This window comes from Hemitrygon akajei, chromosome 12 (genome assembly GCF_048418815.1).
Source record: "Hemitrygon akajei chromosome 12, sHemAka1.3, whole genome shotgun sequence".
In the NCBI taxonomy this organism is placed as follows: domain Eukaryota; kingdom Metazoa; phylum Chordata; class Chondrichthyes; order Myliobatiformes; family Dasyatidae; genus Hemitrygon; species Hemitrygon akajei.
In genome coordinates this window covers 35,674,428-35,695,186 of record NC_133135.1, presented here as the reverse complement: position 1 = coordinate 35,695,186, position 20,759 = coordinate 35,674,428, and the positions used below count along the sequence as shown (strand labels likewise).

Here is a 20,759-nt window from a genome sequence, read left to right as displayed (position 1 = left end):
TTTTTACTTAAATCATGCATGGGATCAGTTGATGAATACTCAGGTGGCCAGACTCTCTGTGTGAGTCTAAATAGTGAGTGCTGGCAGATTGCATAACTGTGAAGGAATGATAAATGAACCAATTCTCTACTTGCCAAGTTTGGCTGGAGAGAAAACAGAAGTAGCAACAATAACTGTTTATCCTCAGCCACCACCCTCATGTTCTAACACAGGATTAACATTTCAGGTCAGGCTTCATGGGTTCATGTCATTGACCTAACATTAACTTAGCTTCTCCCTTCTCAGTTTGTTTTTCTGTGAGTTAACTTTGCTGAGTCCAGAATCTCAACAATATACAAGGAGAGGAGCAAAGATTTGAAATTAACGACAGGACCTAACTTTTTCTTTTCTCCGCTTGCTGACTGGCGGTCAGACGGGTCAGGAAACTGGCTGAATGTCGGAGAGGAAGGCCTCCAGTACCATGCTACAGCTCAGAGCACAGCAGAACGTAGGAACGCATAAAGGCAAGCTGCTGGAAATCCAGAGCAGCGCGCACAGCGAGCTGGAGGAGCTCAGCAGGTCAGGCAGCATCTATGGAGAGGAATAAACAGTCAACGTTTCAGTCCAAGACCCTTCATTAGAAAGTAAGAAAGCTTTGAAGTGGAGAGCAGAATGGACAGGTGGAGGTAGAGCACATGCTGGAAGAGGGACCAAGTAAAGATAGATGAGTGGGGTTTGGAGAGATTGAGGGATTGAAGAGCTATGGATGTACATATGGTGTACGTAAAAATTAATAGACAAGGTTCTGCAGAAATTGTGCAATTTCATTTGCTGTGCTGAATTGAACATGATTTGATTAGGGGCATCTGATCACAAAGAAGGGGAAATGATTGTGCTTGGGGTGTGTGTAATCGTTGGGGTTCACTGGTTGGCAGAACTAGAGTTGCATTCATGAGAGTAGTGAGTTTAGATGGAGAGAGAACATCTAATGGATACTGAGTGGGAAAATGGCCAGGGGAGAACTTCTGTTTTTCCTAGCCTTAAGCAATGCTAGGCACTTGCCGGTTCCCACTGCCTGTCAGCTGCCAGCTTTTCTATACTCCGCAAAGCTGACTACTGTATAATGCTTAAATGCAAAACAGAGCTGCTGGTAGTTAAATTCAGAAATGGGAATGCTGGGGTAAGGTTTGTCATTTTTGAGTTTTTATCAGTGTATCCCCATTCCCAAGATGTTCAGAAACAAGCATTTTAATATTAATTTCAGATGGACATGTATATTGTTTAATCAATGATAAATATTTAAGGAGATGGCAGTCTGTGTTGTGTTAATGTAGAAATACCTGGATCAAAATTATCTGAAATATAAAACAGTTTAAGAGCTTTTGTGTGAACATTAGTTTCTATCTGAGGCTAAACTTGCTCAACATTGTATGAAACCTTCTGCTTTATTGTTCTGTCAGACTAAAAAAGCCAGTGAATGACTGGTTTGCCATTATTGTCATGGTGGGCTAACATTTTAACCGTTTTACAAACCCTTGTAGTTACATGCAGGAGATAATATTGAGTGAAATGAGGGACTTGGAACCAGTTTGAGATTCTGCCAACCAGCAATGTACAAATTACTGTACAGCTGGTCCTGTTGTTTCAGACTACGCTTCTCAGAAACTGCTCTTAGTAACTTGCTTTTCCCTCTTTCTCTTGACAGATTCTTTAGCTAGACCGAGACGGACAGTTTTCACACGTGCAATGGAGGCTTGTGATCTACACTGGCAGGATAGTCACCTTCAGCGTATCATTAGCAGTGACTTTTATGCATCACCCTCTTACCAGAGAGAGGGTGAGAGCCTCCTTTTCAACTCTCATGGGCAACCTCTGTGGTTAGGTAAAACTTACTTTTATAAATGTTTCTGTACTCCAGTCAAAAGCAAAATGGTTTAATTCTAATGTGTCATTACTTCCTTAAATTATTTTACTACTTGTAGAACATGTTCCCACTGCCTGTGCTAGGGTCGATGCCCTCCGTTCACATGGTTATCCCAAAGAAGCTCTGCGATTAGCTGTTGCAATCATCAACACACTCCGTCTACAACAGCAACGGCAGCTGGAGATCTATAAACATCAGAAAAAAGGTGAGTTCTGTAAATGATGTAGTCACACAGTCGTTTTCAAACATAAATAACATAGAGGTGGGTCAAAGTGCAGATAGAACAATGCTGGAAATAAATGCGAGTTAAATTAGCAAGATGCTAGTCGTACAGCATCCATGGAGAAAACAGGCCAGTTTAAGATTCACAGTCATTTCAATGAAGTGTTGCTTTTAACACTTTAGATGCTCTGTGCTCTCCATCAATGCACGTTGACCTGAGAGTTGGCAGGATGTTCTCTTTTGGTTACTGCCTTATGTTGGTATTCAGGGTTGAGTTCGTGGAAAGTCCATAACTGGAAGTTACCCGTGTTCAAAGTTCAAAGTAAATTTAATATCAAAGTACATATATCTCACCCAGAGATTCATTTTCTTGTGGGCATTCACAGTAAGTACAAAGAAACACAAAAGAATCAATGAAAAGCCACACCCAACAAAGAGGGGCAAGCAACCAGTGTGCAGGAGGCAACAAACCATGCAAATACAAGAAGAGAAAAATAATTGAACAAACAAACAATTGATATTGAGAACACAAGTTGTAAAGTCATTGAAAGTGAGTCCATTGGTTGTGGAATAAGTTCAGTGCTGGGTGATTCAAGTTATCCTCTCTAGTTCAAGGGCCGACTGGTTCAGGGGAAATAACTGTTGCTGAACCTGGTGGTGTGGGACCTGAGGCTCCTGTACCTCCTTCCTGATGGCAGCTGCAAGAAGAAAGTGTGGTTTGGATGATGGATGCTGCTTTCCGGCAATAGCACTCCTTGTAGATGTGCTTAATGCAGGGAAAGCCTCGCCCGTGATGAACTGGCTGTGTCCAGAACTTTTTGTAGGCTTTTCTGTTTGAGGGCATTGGTGTTTTTATACCAGGCTGTGATGAAACTAATCAGACTACTCTCCACCATGCAGCCATAGAAGTTAAGCAGAGTTTTAGATGACATGCCAAATCTTCGCAGACTTCTAAGGAAGTAGAGGTGCTGCTGTGTCTTCTTGGTAATAGCACATATATACTGGACCCTGGACAAATCCTTTGAAATAGTAACAATGAGGAACTTACAACCCTCTCCATCTCTAACCCTCTGATGAGGACTGGCTGGTGGACCTCTGGATTCCTCCTCTTGTAGCCAATGATCAGCTCGTTAGTCTTGCTGCCATTGATTGGGAGGTTGCTGATGAGGCACCATTCAGCCAGATTCACCATTCAGTCTCTCTCCTGTATGCTGATTCGATGGGGTCGTCAACAAACTTAAATAATATTGGAGATTAAAGTTAAATTTATATGAACACTATTGAGACTTTTAAAGGTACCTTTCTTGTTTTTTTTTAAAGGGATTGTTGAGATTGGTTTAATCACATATCCTGCAACATTTAAATGTTCGCAAATATCTCAATATGCACTACCATTTAAAGTGTATTTTGTATACAACTATTATTTGTATCTTTATAAATAATAATGGAAGGATCTTGTTTAGGCCATCAAATCTATACTACCTCTCAGAGAACTCCTTCCCAATTCTCCGCAGCTTCCCTGTAAACCATTCTCTTTCAGTTGCCTGTCAACTGTAATTCTCCAGCTACTCACAGATGTTGGAGGCAATGTTGTAATTCTCCAGCTACTCACAGATGTTGGAGGCAATGTTGTAATTCTCCAGCTACTCACAGATGTTGGAGGCAATGTACGGCATCCAGTTAGCCGGCCAATCTACATGCCTTTGGGACGCAGGATGAAACTGGAGCACCGGAGAACCCCATACATTCATATGGAGAACAGGGGAACGGCACCAAAGGCCAGGATTGAACCTGCTGTGCTACTGGAGTTGTGCCCAAGCAACTCCAGCTACTGCATCACCATGTTGACAGTAACCTGTCACTGACTGTGACCACCTTAGGTGTTTGCTGCTCGTGAAGATGAAGCAGCAATAAACACCATCCCTCCTCACCAAAGGGAATGCATTTCAAAATTCTCACTGATTTTCTTTAGCCACTTTATTGTTCTAATGCTGTTAGTCCTCCTGCTATCCTATGCAAGCCAGCTTCACAGCACAGCAGTCATCAACACAAGAAATTCTGCAGATGCTGGAAATCCGGTGTAAATGTTGGAGGAGCTTAGCAGATCAGGAGGTATCAATGGAGAGGAATAACCAGTCAACGTCTTGGGCCAAACCCTTCATCAGGACGCCCAGCACAGTCCGCCTGTGCTTGCAGACAGTGGAGAACAAATTCTTCTCTCGTCTCTTGCTTCAGGATTACAATGAAGTAACAGCTTCGTATTTGAATCGCCTCACATAATATCGAGAAATGGCTGAGAAAACACAGCAGTGAAGGTCCAGCTGTAGTATTGGAGACCTATGCTCCAGAAACTGCAGTGCTTCTGGCCAAACTGTTGCAGTGTGGTTACAATGCTGGTCCTTACCCAACCATGTGAAAAGTTGCCCAGGTAGTTTCTGTTCACAAAAAAAAAAATGCAGGGCAATCCCTTTTGGCCAATTCCTGTCCAGTCAATCCACTGTCAATCCTTAGCAAAGTGATTCAAGGAGTCGTGGGTCATTTCAGATTCATTTTTTTCATCACATGTACCTCAATGCATATGCTGGTTGCGTTAACAACCAGCACATCCAAGGATGTGTGGGGACAGCCCACAAGTGTACACACACTGAACAGCGTCAGCGTAGCATCCAACAATGTTCCACAGAGCAACGAACAGTACCGTCAAGCCACTGTAGTTTCCCAGTAACGGTCTCCCAGTTGCTCAGTTTGGGTTTTGCCCTTACCCCTCAGTTCCTGACCTTAGCCCAGCCTCATGCATGCAGGGACCAAATATGAATTCCAGAGGTGCAGTGAGACTTGACTGCCCCAGATAACAAGGTAGCGTTTGACATCACGATGACCTTATAAAATCAGTGAGCGGGTATCAAAAGACAAACACTTCATATCTTATTTAATGGACATAGTTGTGGCTGTCGGTGATCAATCATCCCGGCCCCAGGACATCAGTGCAGCAGTTCCCTGACTCAGTGTCCTGGGTGCAACCATTGTCAGCTGCTCATCAATGACATGCTTTCTATCACAAGGTCCATAATTGCATAATGTTCAATGCTATTTGCATTTTCCTTTGTAAATGAAACAACCAGTTCCTGCACAAAGCAAAAAAAAAACAATCACCTCTATATAATTGAAAGGAGTAATGTGGGTTATTTGAATCTTTATCATGGAAAGACCCTACATCTACCAATAGTATATTTAAAATATTCAGGTAGGTCTGACAAGAGTTCTACCCTGGTGAGTTTTCTTTCTGGCCAAGTGCTATGATAATCATAATGGTTCAGAATGTATTATTCATTGATATTAAATTGTCTGTTTTCAGAATTATTACACAGAGGAGTAACTACAATTACAAATTTGGAAGGGTGGGTGGGCCATCCTCTGGACCCGATTGGGTGTCTCTTCATCACATTGACTGAAGCATGCCGACTGGAGGATGAAAGTTGTATAGACACAGCAGGTAAGTAAGGGGGGGGGGGGTGTCCTCTCATTTCTCCAGCCTGTTTGCCCCAGTTGGTTTATCACCAACTTCTCCATATAACCACCAGAGGGAGCACTTATGCAGAAGCTTTGCTTTTGTAGACAGATGGTTGACTAACACCAGTTCTGTAATTCTGATATTGGATGCCTTGCTTTTTTGAATCCCGTTTGCTTTTGATTAGAATCAAATATTAAGATGGTCCCAAATATATCCACAGTCAGTGTGCATTCTGCCATCCAGAAATCCAATTCCAGCCATGGCAGTTGGGAATTTCAATTTAGTTAATTAAATGTTTTAATTATTGAAGCAACCCCATCAAAACATGCTTTTGGTTGTAATGCATTACTAACATGTGGGGAAGCAGATTGTTGTGGAAAATGTGATATTCAATTCTGTTGTTCAGTTCTATTTGCACTTCATTGGAAAATGAAGCAGCCCATATCATCCTGCAGTAAGATCTAGGCAACTTGCAGACGTGGGATATTACATAGCAGATAAGATTTATGCTTTGGCAATGACATTTACAATAAGGGAGAGTCTAATCACATACCCTTAATATTTAACTGCATCCCTACCACTCAGTATCATTAAAAACCTGATCAGCAACATAAATACCACAGCTAAAAGCAGCTCAGAGGCTGGGGTTTCTATGCTGAGTAGCTCACTGTCTGAGCCCCAAAGGCCTTTTCACCATCTGCGAGGTACAAATGTGGAGCATGACTGAACGCTTCCTAACTAGGGGAGATTGTGCAATTCTAGAAGAGCTGCTGCCTCTCAATCCTGACCTTTGTTACTCTCAATCCTGACATTTGTTACTCTCAATCCTGACATTTGTTACTCTCCATTCTGACCTCTGTTACTCTCAATCCTGACCTTTGTTACTCTCCATTCTGACCTTTGTTACTCTCAATCCTGACCTTTGTTACTCTCAATCCTGATCTTTGTTACTCTCCATCCTGACCTTTGTTACCCTCAATCCTGACCTTTGTTACTCTCCATTCTGACATTTGTTACTCTCAATCCTGACCTTTGTTACTCTCCATTCTGACCTTTGTTACTCTCCATCCTGACCTTTGTTACTCTCCAAATAGAGTTTGCACATTCTCCCTTTGACCACAGATGCTCAGCATCCCAAAGCTGCACAATTGAGAGCTGAGTATTCTGCTGCAAGTAAGAGGTAGAATGGTTGAGGTCAGGGAGATGGATGTGGAGAAAATAAAGCAGAATCTGTATAGACACAAGAGAATGCAGGTGCTGGAATATGGAGCAACAAAAAAGCAGCTGGAGGAACTTAGCAGGTCAAGCAGTGAAAAACAAATTGCCGGGGAACGGTGTAAATAGGCTTCGATGGCTAGTGAGATCTGTAGGCCTTATTTTATGCTGCTTGGCTCCAAGAGTGAAATTAAAAGGTTCAACATGTCTCTTAATTGGTATGCCATCTGCAATCAGTTTTGCTGCTTCCATAACCAGTGCATACCATGGTTGAAATTCCTACCATACAAAATGAAGGTCATTCTGTCAGCGCCTCCTAAACTGGTGATCTCTGTTGCTAAATAGACTGGATGGGTGGAAACGCTGCCAGCATAGGGTCCCTCCAAGTTAAGAACCTGAGTAAGAAGTTCACTGCTGTTCCTCTATCATCACTGGGTTAAACTAATGAAACTCACCACCCTTAATGAGAAGACTGCAGCAATTCAAGCAGTTCAGCAATAATATTGCTGCCTCCTTGCCAGCAATAACTATAGTCTATAAATAAATGAAAATCGTGTAATTCCAACCAGCAGATTTCTTATAGTCATCCTTATACTTCTTTTAGTTTATTAGTTAACGTGATGTTGCTAATTATCCGTGGAATCTGTATCAGTATTGATAATACTGTAAGGGTACGGATGATAAGTAGGCCAAGACCAAGCTGTGTGCGAACTGCACAACTACCATGCGAATAAGCAAGTTTCTAGCAGTGTAATTGTTTGTAGTTTGTTTGAAAATACAGCGCCCCCCTACAAATAATTTAGTTTATAATCACAGAAGTTAAAGAAAGTTTTGTTCAAAGTAAATTTATTATCCAAGTACATACTTGTCACCATGTACAACCCTGAGAATCATTTTCTTGCGCGCATTCACAGTAGAAACATGACAGCGTGAGTGAAAAACAGCACACAGCAAGATGGACAAACAATCCCATGTGCAAAACACAAACAGTGCAAATACAAAAAATAATAATAAATAAGCAATAAATATTGGGAACATGAGATGAAGAAACCTTGAAAGTGAGTCCACAGGTCACGGGAACAGTTCAGTGTTGGGGTGAGTGAAGTTATCCCTTCTGGATCAGGAGCTGATTTGGGGAATAACTGTTCCTGAACCTGGTGGTGTGAGTCCATGTGGTATATTAAAACTTTCAATCCCAGATCTTACTGTAAGGACATTGTTTATTGAATATAGATTTGTGATGAGACATTGGCCCATGCTTCATTCATAAAACCACTAGAAAGTGCATGTATTTTTTTACATACCGTAATAAACATGAAGTATATACATATGCATGAGGTTTTAAAAAGCGTTTCAGAATTAATTCATGGGAAGATGTTGACATTTTGTTCTGGATTCCTTAGACTAATGTGTATTTTACTCCCGTTAGATTCTAACAGTGATCTGAAGCCCGCCATCTACCAGCACGTAGCTGTGTCCGGGTGCCCGGATAGCAATGAATCTTACCTTACACTGGCTATGGAGGTAGCACTGATGGGCATGGGGCAGCAAAGAGTAATGCCCGAGGGACTTTATGCACAAGACAAAGTCTGCCGCAATGAGGAACAAATCATCTTCAAACTACAGGAGCTTGAATTAGACGAAATGCTCGTACAAGTCCTACGTAAACAGTCTATTATCCTATTAGAAGGTAAAGTAATTCATCCACAGTTGTCATATATTTGTAAGAAAAGGACTTGCCACAATTACACTTGGGAAGATACTCTAGAGAATGCAGTGAATTAGAACAGCGCTCTTTCAGTTCCAGAAGTGGTAACGTGAGCACCAAGGCTGGATTCATACACCATGGTCTGATTTTGTTACTCTCAAAGGTCAGCGAGAAATTGTGCAAAGCCGTGCTTTCTTTGAGCTCGTAAGTTAGCTACCTGCTTCAGGAGTTTGAATTTCTGTGATCTACAGCTAGGTGACCAAGTTAGCTTTACTTCCAGATTTTTTCATTTTTATTGAATTGACTTTTGACTTCCCCAGAACCACTGAGAAAGCATTCTATTCCATTATATGTGTAACACAGTAATTTCATAAACCAGCCACGGTAAATTTTTGCAGGATGTGCTGGTAAATACAAAAGTGCATTTATTTCTGCTATATAATTCAATTAAAGACAGGGATTTTTAAAACTTGTACCTCCAGCAAGAAAATATTCTATTCTATAGTGCCTCATTTAGTTGTCATCAGTGGAAGGCCTATAAAAATTCTGGATTAGTGATGGAAGTCTAATTTATGGGATTTGTGTGATTATTTCCATCAAAGTTATCAAGGATTAGTGGAAATTCAGTCCTTCAGTTTTGTGGTTTGCAGCAATTATTTGTGAGGAAAAATAAGAAACATGAGTAGCAGGAAGCTTGAGGATATCTTCATTTCATGTTTGTATCAGTGATTCTTGACAAGGAAGGCAGCTCTTTAGTTTCAGGAAAAAGCAATATTCAATTGAAAAAAAATGCTGCAGCATCTGTAAGGAACAAATTGAAAAATACTGAAGTCTTGTACATAAGTATATTACATTGTATGAAAGTTTATGTAAAACTTCATGAGGATTTTCCTCTCTCAACCAAACTGATGACAATTCTGATCGTTGACAGGAGGTCCTTTCAGCGGCCTGGGCGAGGTGATTCACCGAGAAAGCGTGCCAATGCACACATTTGCGAAGTACCTTTTCTCGGCGTTACTGTCGCACGATGCTGACCTTGCGTACAAGCTGGCTTTAAGAGCAATGAGGTTTGTAGTTTCATTAAACTGTAAATGAAAGTATAGGACGCGTATAGCTTGTGATCTGGTTGTGTCGATTATTGTACCCAATACAGGCCGTAACATGTCAGCAGCTCCAGGCTATTTGGAGATTATCATGTTTTGTGAAAATATTCAACAGCTAACAGTGATGGTGGTGTCGCTATGATGGATCAGCAATCTATTCTCAACTTTGTAATTTTACCCGTTAGTATCATCAATATATGACGTCCTGCAGGAATGTGATTCAGCTATTGAGTACAATGGAAAGCATAGAGACAGGTGTATGTGGTACAAGAAACATCCAATTTCTTTTCCTACAGGAAAAGTGGCAAAAACTAGAGCAATTCTAATGCACCATCTGAGAGAAGGTTACGTTGAGTTTAAATCAGAAGAGATGGAAGGATCCCTGCTATTTTGTTGTTTCATCTAGGGAACATTCAGTTCCTAGGCATCTGCTGAGCTGAAGCTGTAACCTCTTTATTTATCCTCGTGTTCCCTGAAGCACTCTACTGGGCATGCTGCCAAAAGATGTAGCACAACCGGCAAGTATCATACTGGACGTAGGAGGGAATGATGCCATCTCAGATACTTTTAGTGACAGAATAGAACCTACTTTCTGGATTTTAGTTTGCACCTGGAACCCTCGTGCATATTATGGGCTGTGTGATGAAGTAGTGATAAAAGTAAAGCCAGATACTTGAGGTGTTTCTTTTTCATTTCGATGATGGCCATAAGACATAGGAGCAGAATTAGGCCGTTCAGCTCTGCCATTTCATCATGGCTGATTTATTAGCTCTCTCAAGCCCAGTCTTTTGCTTTCTCCCCATAACCTTTGACACCCTCACTAATCAAGAACCTGTCGACCTCTGCTTTAAATGACTTGCCCTCCATAGCTGCTTGTCGCATTAAGTCTCACAGGTTCAACACCCCCTGACAAGGACAACTCCACTTGGAGAACCAGTCAAAATATATTGCGCTGAAGTCAGAATATTCAGTAAGGTTCTTGGTTAAAGTTTGATAGGGTAGCATCGTCACAGAAAACTTTCCACTCCTACAAACTGAAGGGAACTGTCCAAATTGAAGGGAAGATACACTCTGTGTTTTCCTCCCCAACTCAGTCTCTGTGGAGTGGGAAAACGAGTCTGTATTTTGTGATCATGATTGCAATAATTATTTTCTGTACATAGGAATCTAGAAAGAAAAACCATGAAGAAATGGAGATACAGCAGTTTAAAACGAACCATTCGCTGAATCTACAAATTGATTAATACCAAGTGTGGGCATTTTGAGATATCTACTAGAGCTAACTACCACCAGAGGATCCCCAGTGGGCTCAATATATCATACCCCTTCTTATTTTTTTTCAGATTGCCTGTTCTGGAGTCCACCGCACACGCAGGTGATGTCTCACACCCCCACCACATTGTTTCTGTTGTACCCAGTCGATACCCTCGTTGGTTCACTTTAGGGCACCTGGAGTCTCAACAATGTGAGCTGGCCTCGACAATGTTAACAGCTGCCAAAGGTTAGTCAGTGCAAACAAGAAGGAACTTTGATGTTCACGTTACTTACTTAGTCTCTTCGATGAAGTGGTGATGTGAAAGCACGGTGTCTGTGGTCTGCCATTCAATAAATTTCAGTTAGCCACTGGGGTTGTAAGGGAGCAAGTCATTTGGGTGTGCTGCTTGGGGGAAAAAGAAAAAATTAAAAGAAGCGGTTAGCATGGCACTGTTACAGCACGGGGCATTCCGGAGCTTGGAGTTCAGTTCCGGCGTCGCTCTGTAGGGAGTGTCTGTGCATCCTCCCTGTGGAATGCATGGGTCTTCCCCAGATCCTCAGGTTTCCTCCCACTGTCCCATGGTTAGATTCGGGTTAATTGGGTCTGTCACGGGCTGCCGGGGCAGTGTGGCTCGTAGGGCTGGAAATCTTGTATCCACGCCATAATGGCTAAATAAAAATAACGTAAAACTGCTTTTCTGAGAGAGGGGAGTCTTTCTGCTGAGCTTCCTCTGAGCATGCAAAATCCCACACCAGCTTTGCCCCAAAATGTTGCTGATGTGCTTTTAAAATATTTTCCAAAAATTCTAACTGGGATGTGAAATCTGCAAGTTTCTAAACCAGAATGCTTGTTTATTCATAGTGTAAGTGTGATTTGTATTAAAAAAAAACCCTTCATCTATTGTTCTGAAGAAAGGTCTTGGGCCGAGAAATCGACTATTTACTCTTTTCAGTAGGTACTGCCTGGCCTACTGAGTTCCTCCAGCATTTCGTGTGTGTTGCTTAGGATTTCCAGCATCTGCAGATTTTCTCCTGTTCATATATTTAAAGATATTTTTCTTTCATTGTGCTTTATTGTTATATTGCATGCTCAATATGGGCAGTATAATATTTTGTATATTATTAAAATCCTTCCTGATTTATTAAAATATGCAGAACTACAGTTCAAATTATGTCACATTTTCTGGATTAAAGAGAATTCCCTGGATCTTGCTTTATCGGGAGTTTGTTGTGGGTAGAAGTGACCTTTTGTTGTTTCTGCTTTGGGGCAACTGCGTTGCTGCTGGTCGATGAGAGACATCTGAATGGTGTCACCAAGTAGGAAAGGTTCTTGTTCATAAGTTCATACATAACACACGCGATGATTGTATGAACGTCCAGTCTTCTGTGCAACAGGACTGAAATATGATGGTACTAACAAGTTAGATTGTTAAAATGAAATAAAATTTCAGCAGTCTAAAGGCGCTCAGTGTTTATTTTCCTCAGAGTTAAAGACACGAGAGATTCTGTAGATGATGGAAATCTGGGGTAACACACACAAAATGCTGGAGGAACCCAGCAGTTCAGGCAGCACCCACAGAAAGGAATAAAGAGTCGATGTTTCAGGCCTGGACCCTTCATCAAGATGCTGTCCTCATTACCAGTTGCAGTTAACGTTCCATTGAGTTCTCAGTGCACTGAGATTCATTGTAATACATGTTCACTACTTGTCATTTTAAGTGCAGATATATTATAAGTTATATATAACATATATATTATATAAGTGCACATATCATTAATAACCACAGTGCATTCTAACTATTTAAAAATGAATTAGTGGGGACATATATTACTGATTTTGTAAGTAGTGATTATTTAAATTCATTCTTAGCATTCTTGGGATTTATTTTAGATTTTTCCCTACCCACCCTGCCTTTGACTTTGTGACTACGTAGATAACCTTCAAGTATTAGCCATTTTAATTGTAATACTAAGTTATGTAAGGTAGAATGGCTTGCTGAAAATAAGGGAAAAAACTTCAAAAATATGAAATAAAGATGGAAAATGCAGGAAGCTCTCAGCAGGTTAGGCATCATTTGCGGAAAGAGAAACAGGGTTATTATTTCAAGTCCAAGACCCTCCAACTGAGGGAAAGAAAAGAGGTTTAAATGTACCTAAGTTATCTCCCTTTCTCAGTTCAGATGAAGGGTCTCTGACTTGGAACGTTAAATGTTTCTCTCTCCACAGATGCTGCCTGATCTGCTGAGTGTTTCCAGAATTCGCTTACTCTCAGGTTTATCGATTTCTGTTCCCACTGGTGACGTATTACCCAGTATCCACCCTTTTCCGTCTTCGGAAAATGGGCAGGTGACCTTAGGCACTTAGTCCCATGATGAAGTTTTTCAGATGCCAAACTGTTAGCACATATAGGAACCAGGTTAATTACAAAAATAAAATCGGGGGTGGGGGGGGGGGGAGGAAAAGAGGAACGAAGGAAGAGCATGAGTAAAGAATAGCAACAAGAGAATACAAAAAAATTCTATAGCCGATGAATAGGGGAAGAGCATAGCCAATATATTAAATGAAAAGTTTACTTTATTCCTCACTTAAGAAGAAAATGCAGGTGGAGTCTCAGCAAAGGGAGGTTCTGGATGGGCTAAAAATTGATGCAGCACGGAGACCAAAAAGGCAAGCTGCATTTAAAGTGGATAAATGCCATGGAATTGTTCCCAGGTGGCTGAGGAAATTGCACAGGCCACGGCCATAATCATCCTTGTATCTATAGATTCAGGCGATGTACTTGAGTGCTTGAAAGTGCAAGAGTTACACCCTTGTTCAGAAAGGCTGAACAAGGTATAAGGCCAATAATTATGGACTTCAAGCAGTTATGGACAGACTGGTGGAATAGGTAAATAGCTGGCAGATGCGTTAATGTTAACGAAAGAGGCAATATAAAGTAGGTGACAAAATAGTAAAAATGTACAAGGGCCAATGAATACAGGAGCATACTCTATGTATACTACCTCATCATTAAAAGTGGTGGGTCAGGTCAATTTGTAAAAAGAAAACAAAATTGAATCCAGAGTTTATAAACTTGAGGCGCAGGGTAAAAGAGTGCATTCGTTATTGAAGGTCCCACAAGGATTTTTTTTGACGTGAAGTGATTAAGGTCTGGAAAACCCTGTCAGGAGTAATAGTGGATGCAATTTCATTTGTAGTTTTCAGAAGGAAGCTGGATAACTATGTGAAAGGAACAAATTTCCTGGGCTGGGGGAGGGGGGAAGGCTGTATTATTCTTATGTAAAGCCAATGCTAACTGGGCAGGCTGAATGGCATCCTTCGGTACGGCATCCATTCTTTGATTCTGTGAACTGAACAGTAATCGCACGACGTGGCAGCCAGCAGCATCTAAGTAACTTATTCCGACCATTTGCAGGAGATATGTTGAGGTTACGGACTGTCCTAGAAGCGATCCGGAAGAACATTCACTCCTCTTCCTTGATATTCAAACTGGCCCAAGATGCTTTTAAAATAGCCACACCGGCGGACAGTCCTCCTGATATTACGCTTCTCAACGTGGCTCTTGAGCTTGGGTTGCAGGTAAGAACAATGTTCACCACAGCAGGTGAAGCAGTCCCATTCTGGTCCATACTTTAGCAAGAGCAAATCTCAAGGAAGCAAGCAGAGTAAATACACAAGCCAAGGCAAAGCATTGCTAGAGATCTGAAACACACTATTTGTCTTAAGTCAGCCTATTGAAAGATGGAGAACTTGAAATGATCATGAATAGAGCAGGAAAATAAGGAACAGCTGCTGTTGTAGGCCACATGATCTCCTGAGCCTGATTCACCAATCAAAAATGATATAGTCAATCTGATCTTTGACCTTAAATCCACTTTTCTGCTCAATCCCTATAATCATTGATTATTTTGTAGTTCAATTATTTATTAATCTCAGTTTTGTTTATACTAAAATATTTTGCATCCACTGTTTCTGGGGTAAAGAATTCCAAAGGTTTGCAACCCTTTTGAGAAAATAAAATTTAAGACCATATGACATAGGAGCAGAATTGGGCCAATTGGCCCATTGAGTCTGCTCCACCATTCAATTTTGGCTGCCTAATTATCAAACTCAGCCCTATTCTCTTGCCTTCTCCCATAACCACTGACATCTTTACTAATCAAGAACCTATCATCATCTGCATTAACTATACCCAATGACTTGGCCTCCATAGTCAGTGGCAATGAATTCCACAGATTCACCACCCTCTGGCTAAAGAAATGCCACCTCATTTCATGGTCGAAATGACACCCTTGATTACTGAGCCTGTGCCCTCTGGTCTTAGACCCCCACTCCATAGCAAATGTCCCTGTCCTCATCTGCTCTATTTAGTCCTTTCAATATTCAATAGGTAAATTTTGAAATGTCATCTGCACCACACCTTTAATGTTTCTCTTCCCAAGGTTTTACCTAATCTGTGAGAACCTCCTGAATTTTTGGGTCATGGACAACCAACAGTTGTCAACAAGCGACTGCTAGTAAAGCTTTGTTCGTGAAATAGGAGCACGAGAAATCTGTCGATCAGAGAGCTTCACTTTCCCCTTTCTTAACCCTGCTTTGCTCCCTGATTCAGAATGGACTTTTGTCATTTACTCTGTCATAGTGAACATAGAAACAAAGGGCTCCCTGCCCACACTCCTTCCACACACCTTTCTTCTTTTGCTCAACCATAGTGAAAATGGAAATAGTGTTTTTTCCAGGGCCATACTAAAGTATTGTAGACACAGCGCTGTCATCTTAGACCATATGCTGAGAATGATTGTGGTTGAAAGTAGAGACATAATGAAAGATTACATTATCCAGTTTATCTTGTTTCTCACAGGTGATGAGGATGACTCTGTCGACCTTGAATTGGCGGCGCAGGGAAATGGTGCGCTGGTTGGTGACCTGTGCTACAGAAGTTGGTATGTAACATAATCATTGCACTAAACTTTACAGTCTACAGTCAAAACTTTTATCAGTTCACAGTTCATCATTTATTTTATCTCAAGGGAAGAGAACTGTGGGATTGCAAGCTATATCTTATGCTAGTTTTTCATTTTAATATATTTGATGGTAAATGCATTATAATTACTGAACCTTGGCTGAAAGGAGATTATAGCTGGGAGCTTAATGTCCAAGGATACACTTTGTATCGGAAGAACAGGCAGGAAGGCAGAGGGGACGGCATTGCTCTGCTGGTAAAATAAATGAAATCTAATCATTAGAAAGAGGTGACATAAGGTGTTGAATCATTGTGGATAGAGCTAAGGAACTGCAAGTGTTAAATGGTCCAGATGGGAGTTGTATACAGACCTCCAAACAGTAGTCATGTGGGACTTCAATATGCAGGTATTCTGGGAAAATCAGGTTGGTGCTGGATTACAGGAGGGGGAGTTTCTAGAGTGCCCACGAGATGGCTTTTTAGAGCAGCTTGTGGTTGAGCCCACTAGGGTATCAGCTATTCTGGATTGGGTCTTGGGCAACGAACCAGAATTGATTAGAGAGTTCAAGGTAAAAGAACCCTTATGGAAAAGTGATCATAACATGATCAAATTCACCCTGAAACTTGAGAAGGAGAAGCTAAAGTCAGATGTATCAGTATTACTGTGGAGTAAAGACAATTTCGGAAGCATGAGGGAGGAGTTGGCCGGAATTGATTGGAAAAGAACACTGGCAGAGATGGTGGCAGAGCAGCAATGGCTAGAATTTCTGGAGGTTACTCGGAAGGCACAGGATATATACATCCTAAAGAGAAAGAAGTATTCTGAAGGTAAGATGACAGAACCATGGCTATCAAGGGAAGTCAAAGGCAACATAAAAGTCAAAGAGAGGGCATATAATAGAGCAAAAATTAGTGGGAAGTTAGAGGATTGGGTAGATTTTAAAAACCAAAAGAACCAAAGAAACATAGAAAACCTACAGTACAATACAGGCCTTTTGGCCCACTGTGCTGTGCCGAACATGTACTTACTTTAGAAATTACCTAGGGTTACCCATAGCCCTCTATTTTTCTGAGCTCCATGTACCTATCCAGGAGCCTCTATTGTATCCGCCTCCACCACAGTCACCAGCAGCCCATTCCACACACTTGCCGCTCTCTGTCTAAAAAAACTTGCCCCTGACATCCCCTGACTTCCAAGCACCTTAAAACTGTGCCCTCTCGTGTTAGCCATTTCAACCCTAGGAAAAGACCTCTGACTATCCACCCAATCAATGCCTCTCATCATCTTATACACCTCTAACAGGTCACCTCTCATCCTTCATCGCTCCAAGGAGAAAAGGCTGAGTTCACTCAACCTATTCTCATAAGTCTTGCTCCCGAATCCTGGCAACATCCTTGTAAATCTCCTCTGCAACCTTTCTATACTTTCCACATCCTTCTTGTAGTGAGGTGACCAGAACTGAGCACAGTACTCCAAGAGGGGTCTGACCAGCTGTATCATTACCTCTCAGCTCTTGAACTCCATCCCACGGTTGATGAAGGCCAATCCACCATAAGCCTTCTTAACCACAGAGTCAACCTGCGCAGCAGCTTTGAGTGTCCTATGGACAGAGAGCCCAAGATCCCTCTGATCCTCCACACTGCCAAGAGTCTTACCATTAATACTATATTCTGCCATCATATTTGACCTACCAAAATGTCCACCTCACACTTATCTGGGTTGAACTCCAGCTGCCAGTCCTTAGCCCAGTTTTGCATCCTATCGATGTCCCTCTGTAACCTCTGACAGCTCTTCGCACTATCCACAACACCCCCAACCTTTGTGTCACCAGCAAATTTACTAACCCATTCCTCCACTTCCTCGTCCAGGTCATTTATAAAAATCAGGAAGAGAAGGGATCCCAGAACAGATCCCTGAGGCACACCAGTGGTCACCAATCTCCATGCAGAATATGACCCGTCTACACCCACTCTTTGCCTTCTGTGGGCAAGCTAATTCTGAATCCACAAAGCAATGTCCCCTTGGATCCCATGCCTCATTACTTTCTCAATAAGCCTTGCATGGGGTACCTTATCAAATGCCTTGCTGAAATCCATATACACTACATCTATGGCTCTACCTTCATCAGTGTGTTTAGTCACATCCTCAAAAAACTCAATCAGGCTCGTAAAGCACGACCTGCCTTTGACAAAGCCATCCTGACTATTCCTAATCATATTATGTCACTCCAAATGTTCATAAATCCTGCCTCTCAGGATCTTCTCCATCAACTTACCAACCACTGAAGTAAGACTCATTGATCTATAATTTCCTGGGCTATCTCTACTCCCTTTCTTGAATAAAGGAACAACATCTCCAACCCTCCAATCCTCCAGAACCTCTCCCGTCCTCATTGATGATGCAAAGATCATTGCCAGAGGCTCAGCAATCTCCTCCCTCACCTCTCACAGTAGCCTGGGGTACATCTCATCCAGTCCCAGTCACTTATCCAACTTGATGTTTTCCAAAAGCTCCAGCACATCCTCTTTCTTAATGTCTATATGCTCAAGCTTTTCAGTCTGCTGTAAGTCATCCCTCCGATCGCCAAGGTCCTTTTCCGTAGTGAATACTGAAGCAAAGTAATTCATTAAGTATCTCTGCTACCTCCTCCAGTTCCATACACACTCTTTCACTGTCACACTTGATTGGTCCTATTCTCTCACATCTTATCCTCTTGCTCTTGACATACTTGTAGAATGCCTTCGGGTTTTCCTTAATCCTGCTCGCCAAGGCCTCCTCGTGGTCCCTTCTGGCTCTCCTAATTTAATTCTTAAGCTCCTTCCTGCTAGCCTTATAATCTCCTAGATCTCTATCATTACCTATTTTTTTGAACCTTTCGTAAGCTTTTCTTCTTGACGAGATTTTCAACAGCCTATGTACACCATGGTTCCTGTACCCTACCATCCTTTCCCTGGCTCATTGGAAAGTACGTATGCAGAACGCTACACAAATATCCTCTGAACATTTGCCACATTTCTGCCGTTCATTTCCCTGAGAACATCTATTCCCAATTTATACTTCCAAGTTCCTGCCTGATAGCTTCATAATTCCCCTTACTCCAATGAAACACCTTCCTAACTTGTCTGTTCCTATCCCCCTCCAATGCTATAGTAAAGGAGATAAAATTGTAATCACTATCTCCAAAATGCTCTCCCACTGAGAGATCTGACACCTGACCAGGTTCATTTCCCAATACCAAATCAAGTACAGCCTGTCCTCTTGTAGGCTTACCTACATATTGTGTCAGGAAACCTTCCTGAACACACCTAACAAACTCCACCCTATTTAAACCCATTGCTCTAGGCAGATGCCAATCGATATTTGGGAAATTAAAATCTCCCACCACGACAACCCTGTTATTATTTCATCTTTCCTGATTCTGTCTCCCTATCTGCTCCGTGATGTCCCTGTTCCTATTGGGTGGTCTATAAAAAGCACATAGTAGTGTTTTTGACCCCTTCCTGTTCCACCCACAGAGATTCCGTAGACAATCCCTCCATGTCTTCCTCCTTTTCTGCAGGCATGACACTATCTCTGATCAACAGTGCCACGCCCACATCTCTTTTGCCTCCCTCCCTGTCCTTTCTGAAACATCTAAAGCCTGGCACTTGAAGTAACCATTCCTGCCCCTGAGTCATCCAAATCTCTGTAATGGCCGCAATATCATAGCTCCAAGTACTGATCCATGCTCTAAGCACATCCACTTTGTTCATGATACTCCTTGCATTAAAATAGACACATCTCAAACCCTCAGTCTGAGTGCATTTCTTCTCTATCACCTGCCTATCTGCCCTCTTGCACTGCCTCCAAGCTTTCTCTATTTGTGAGCCAACTGCCTCTTCCTCCATCTCTTCAGTTTAGTTCCCACCCCCCAGCGATTCTAGTTTAAACTCTCTCCAATAGTCTTAGTAAACGTCCCCACCAGGATATTGGTACCCCTGGGATCCAAGTGCATCCTGTCCTTTTTGTACAGGTCACTCCTGCCCCAAAAGAGGTCCCAATGATCCAGAAATCTGAATCCCTGCCCCTGCTCTAATCCCTCAGCCACACATTTATCCTCCACCTCATCCTATTCCTATTCTCACTGTCATGTGGCACAGGCAGTAATCCCAAGATTGCTACCTTCGTGGTCCTGCTTCTCAACTTCCTTCCTAAAACCCTGTAGTCTGCTTTCAGGACCTCTTCCCTTTTCCTGCGTATGTCTTTGGTACCATTATGTACCACAACCTCTGGCTGTTCTCCTTCCCACTTCAGAATATCATGGATGTGATCAGAAACATCCTGGACCCTGGCACCTGGGATGCAAACTACCATCTAGGCTTCTTTTCTGCATCCACAGAATCACCTGTCTGACCCCTTAACAATAGAGTCCCCTATCAATGCTGCTATCCTCTTCATTTCCCTGAAACCATTTGAACTGCCTTCTCCCATTGACCCCTTCCTGTTTCTAACTTCCACCCACAAAGATTCAGTCGACAATCCCTTCATGACTTCCTCCTTTTCTGCAGTTGTGACACTATCTCTGATCAACAGTGCCACGCCCCCACCTCTTTTGCCTCCCTCCCTGTCCTTTCTGAAACATATAAAGCCTGGCACTTGAATTAACCATTCCTGTTTTTTCTGGTTGTCTGCCAGTGGCTAGTGGCTTTAGGCAATCCTGCACAAAGACTCCCAAGCCTGTTTGCATCTCAGTTTTTTGTATTTTATCTCCATTGAGGAAATAGTCAACCCTTTCATTTCTTCTACCAAAGTGCATGACTATACACTTCCCAACACTGTATTCCATCTGCCACTTCTTTGCCCATTCTCCTAATCTGTCCAAGTCCTTCTGTAGCCTCTT

At 42.0% G+C, this 20,759-nt stretch overlaps 1 protein-coding gene across 3 annotated transcripts in view; it reads left to right on the top strand.

Moving 5' to 3' along the window:
• Positions 1-20,759, top strand: part of zswim5 (zinc finger, SWIM-type containing 5) — a 239,091-nt gene that overhangs the window by 211,842 nt on the left and 6,490 nt on the right. For all 3 annotated transcript variants that reach the window (XM_073062899.1, XM_073062898.1, XM_073062897.1), the window contains 8 exons: positions 1,685-1,861; positions 1,962-2,108; positions 5,481-5,618; positions 8,281-8,541; positions 9,491-9,626; positions 11,006-11,163; positions 14,332-14,495; positions 15,778-15,859. In XM_073062899.1, coding sequence (XP_072919000.1) covers positions 1,685-1,861; positions 1,962-2,108; positions 5,481-5,618; positions 8,281-8,541; positions 9,491-9,626; positions 11,006-11,163; positions 14,332-14,495; positions 15,778-15,859 — 1,263 coding nt within the window. The remainder of the gene's footprint in view (positions 1-1,684; positions 1,862-1,961; positions 2,109-5,480; positions 5,619-8,280; positions 8,542-9,490; positions 9,627-11,005; positions 11,164-14,331; positions 14,496-15,777; positions 15,860-20,759) is intronic.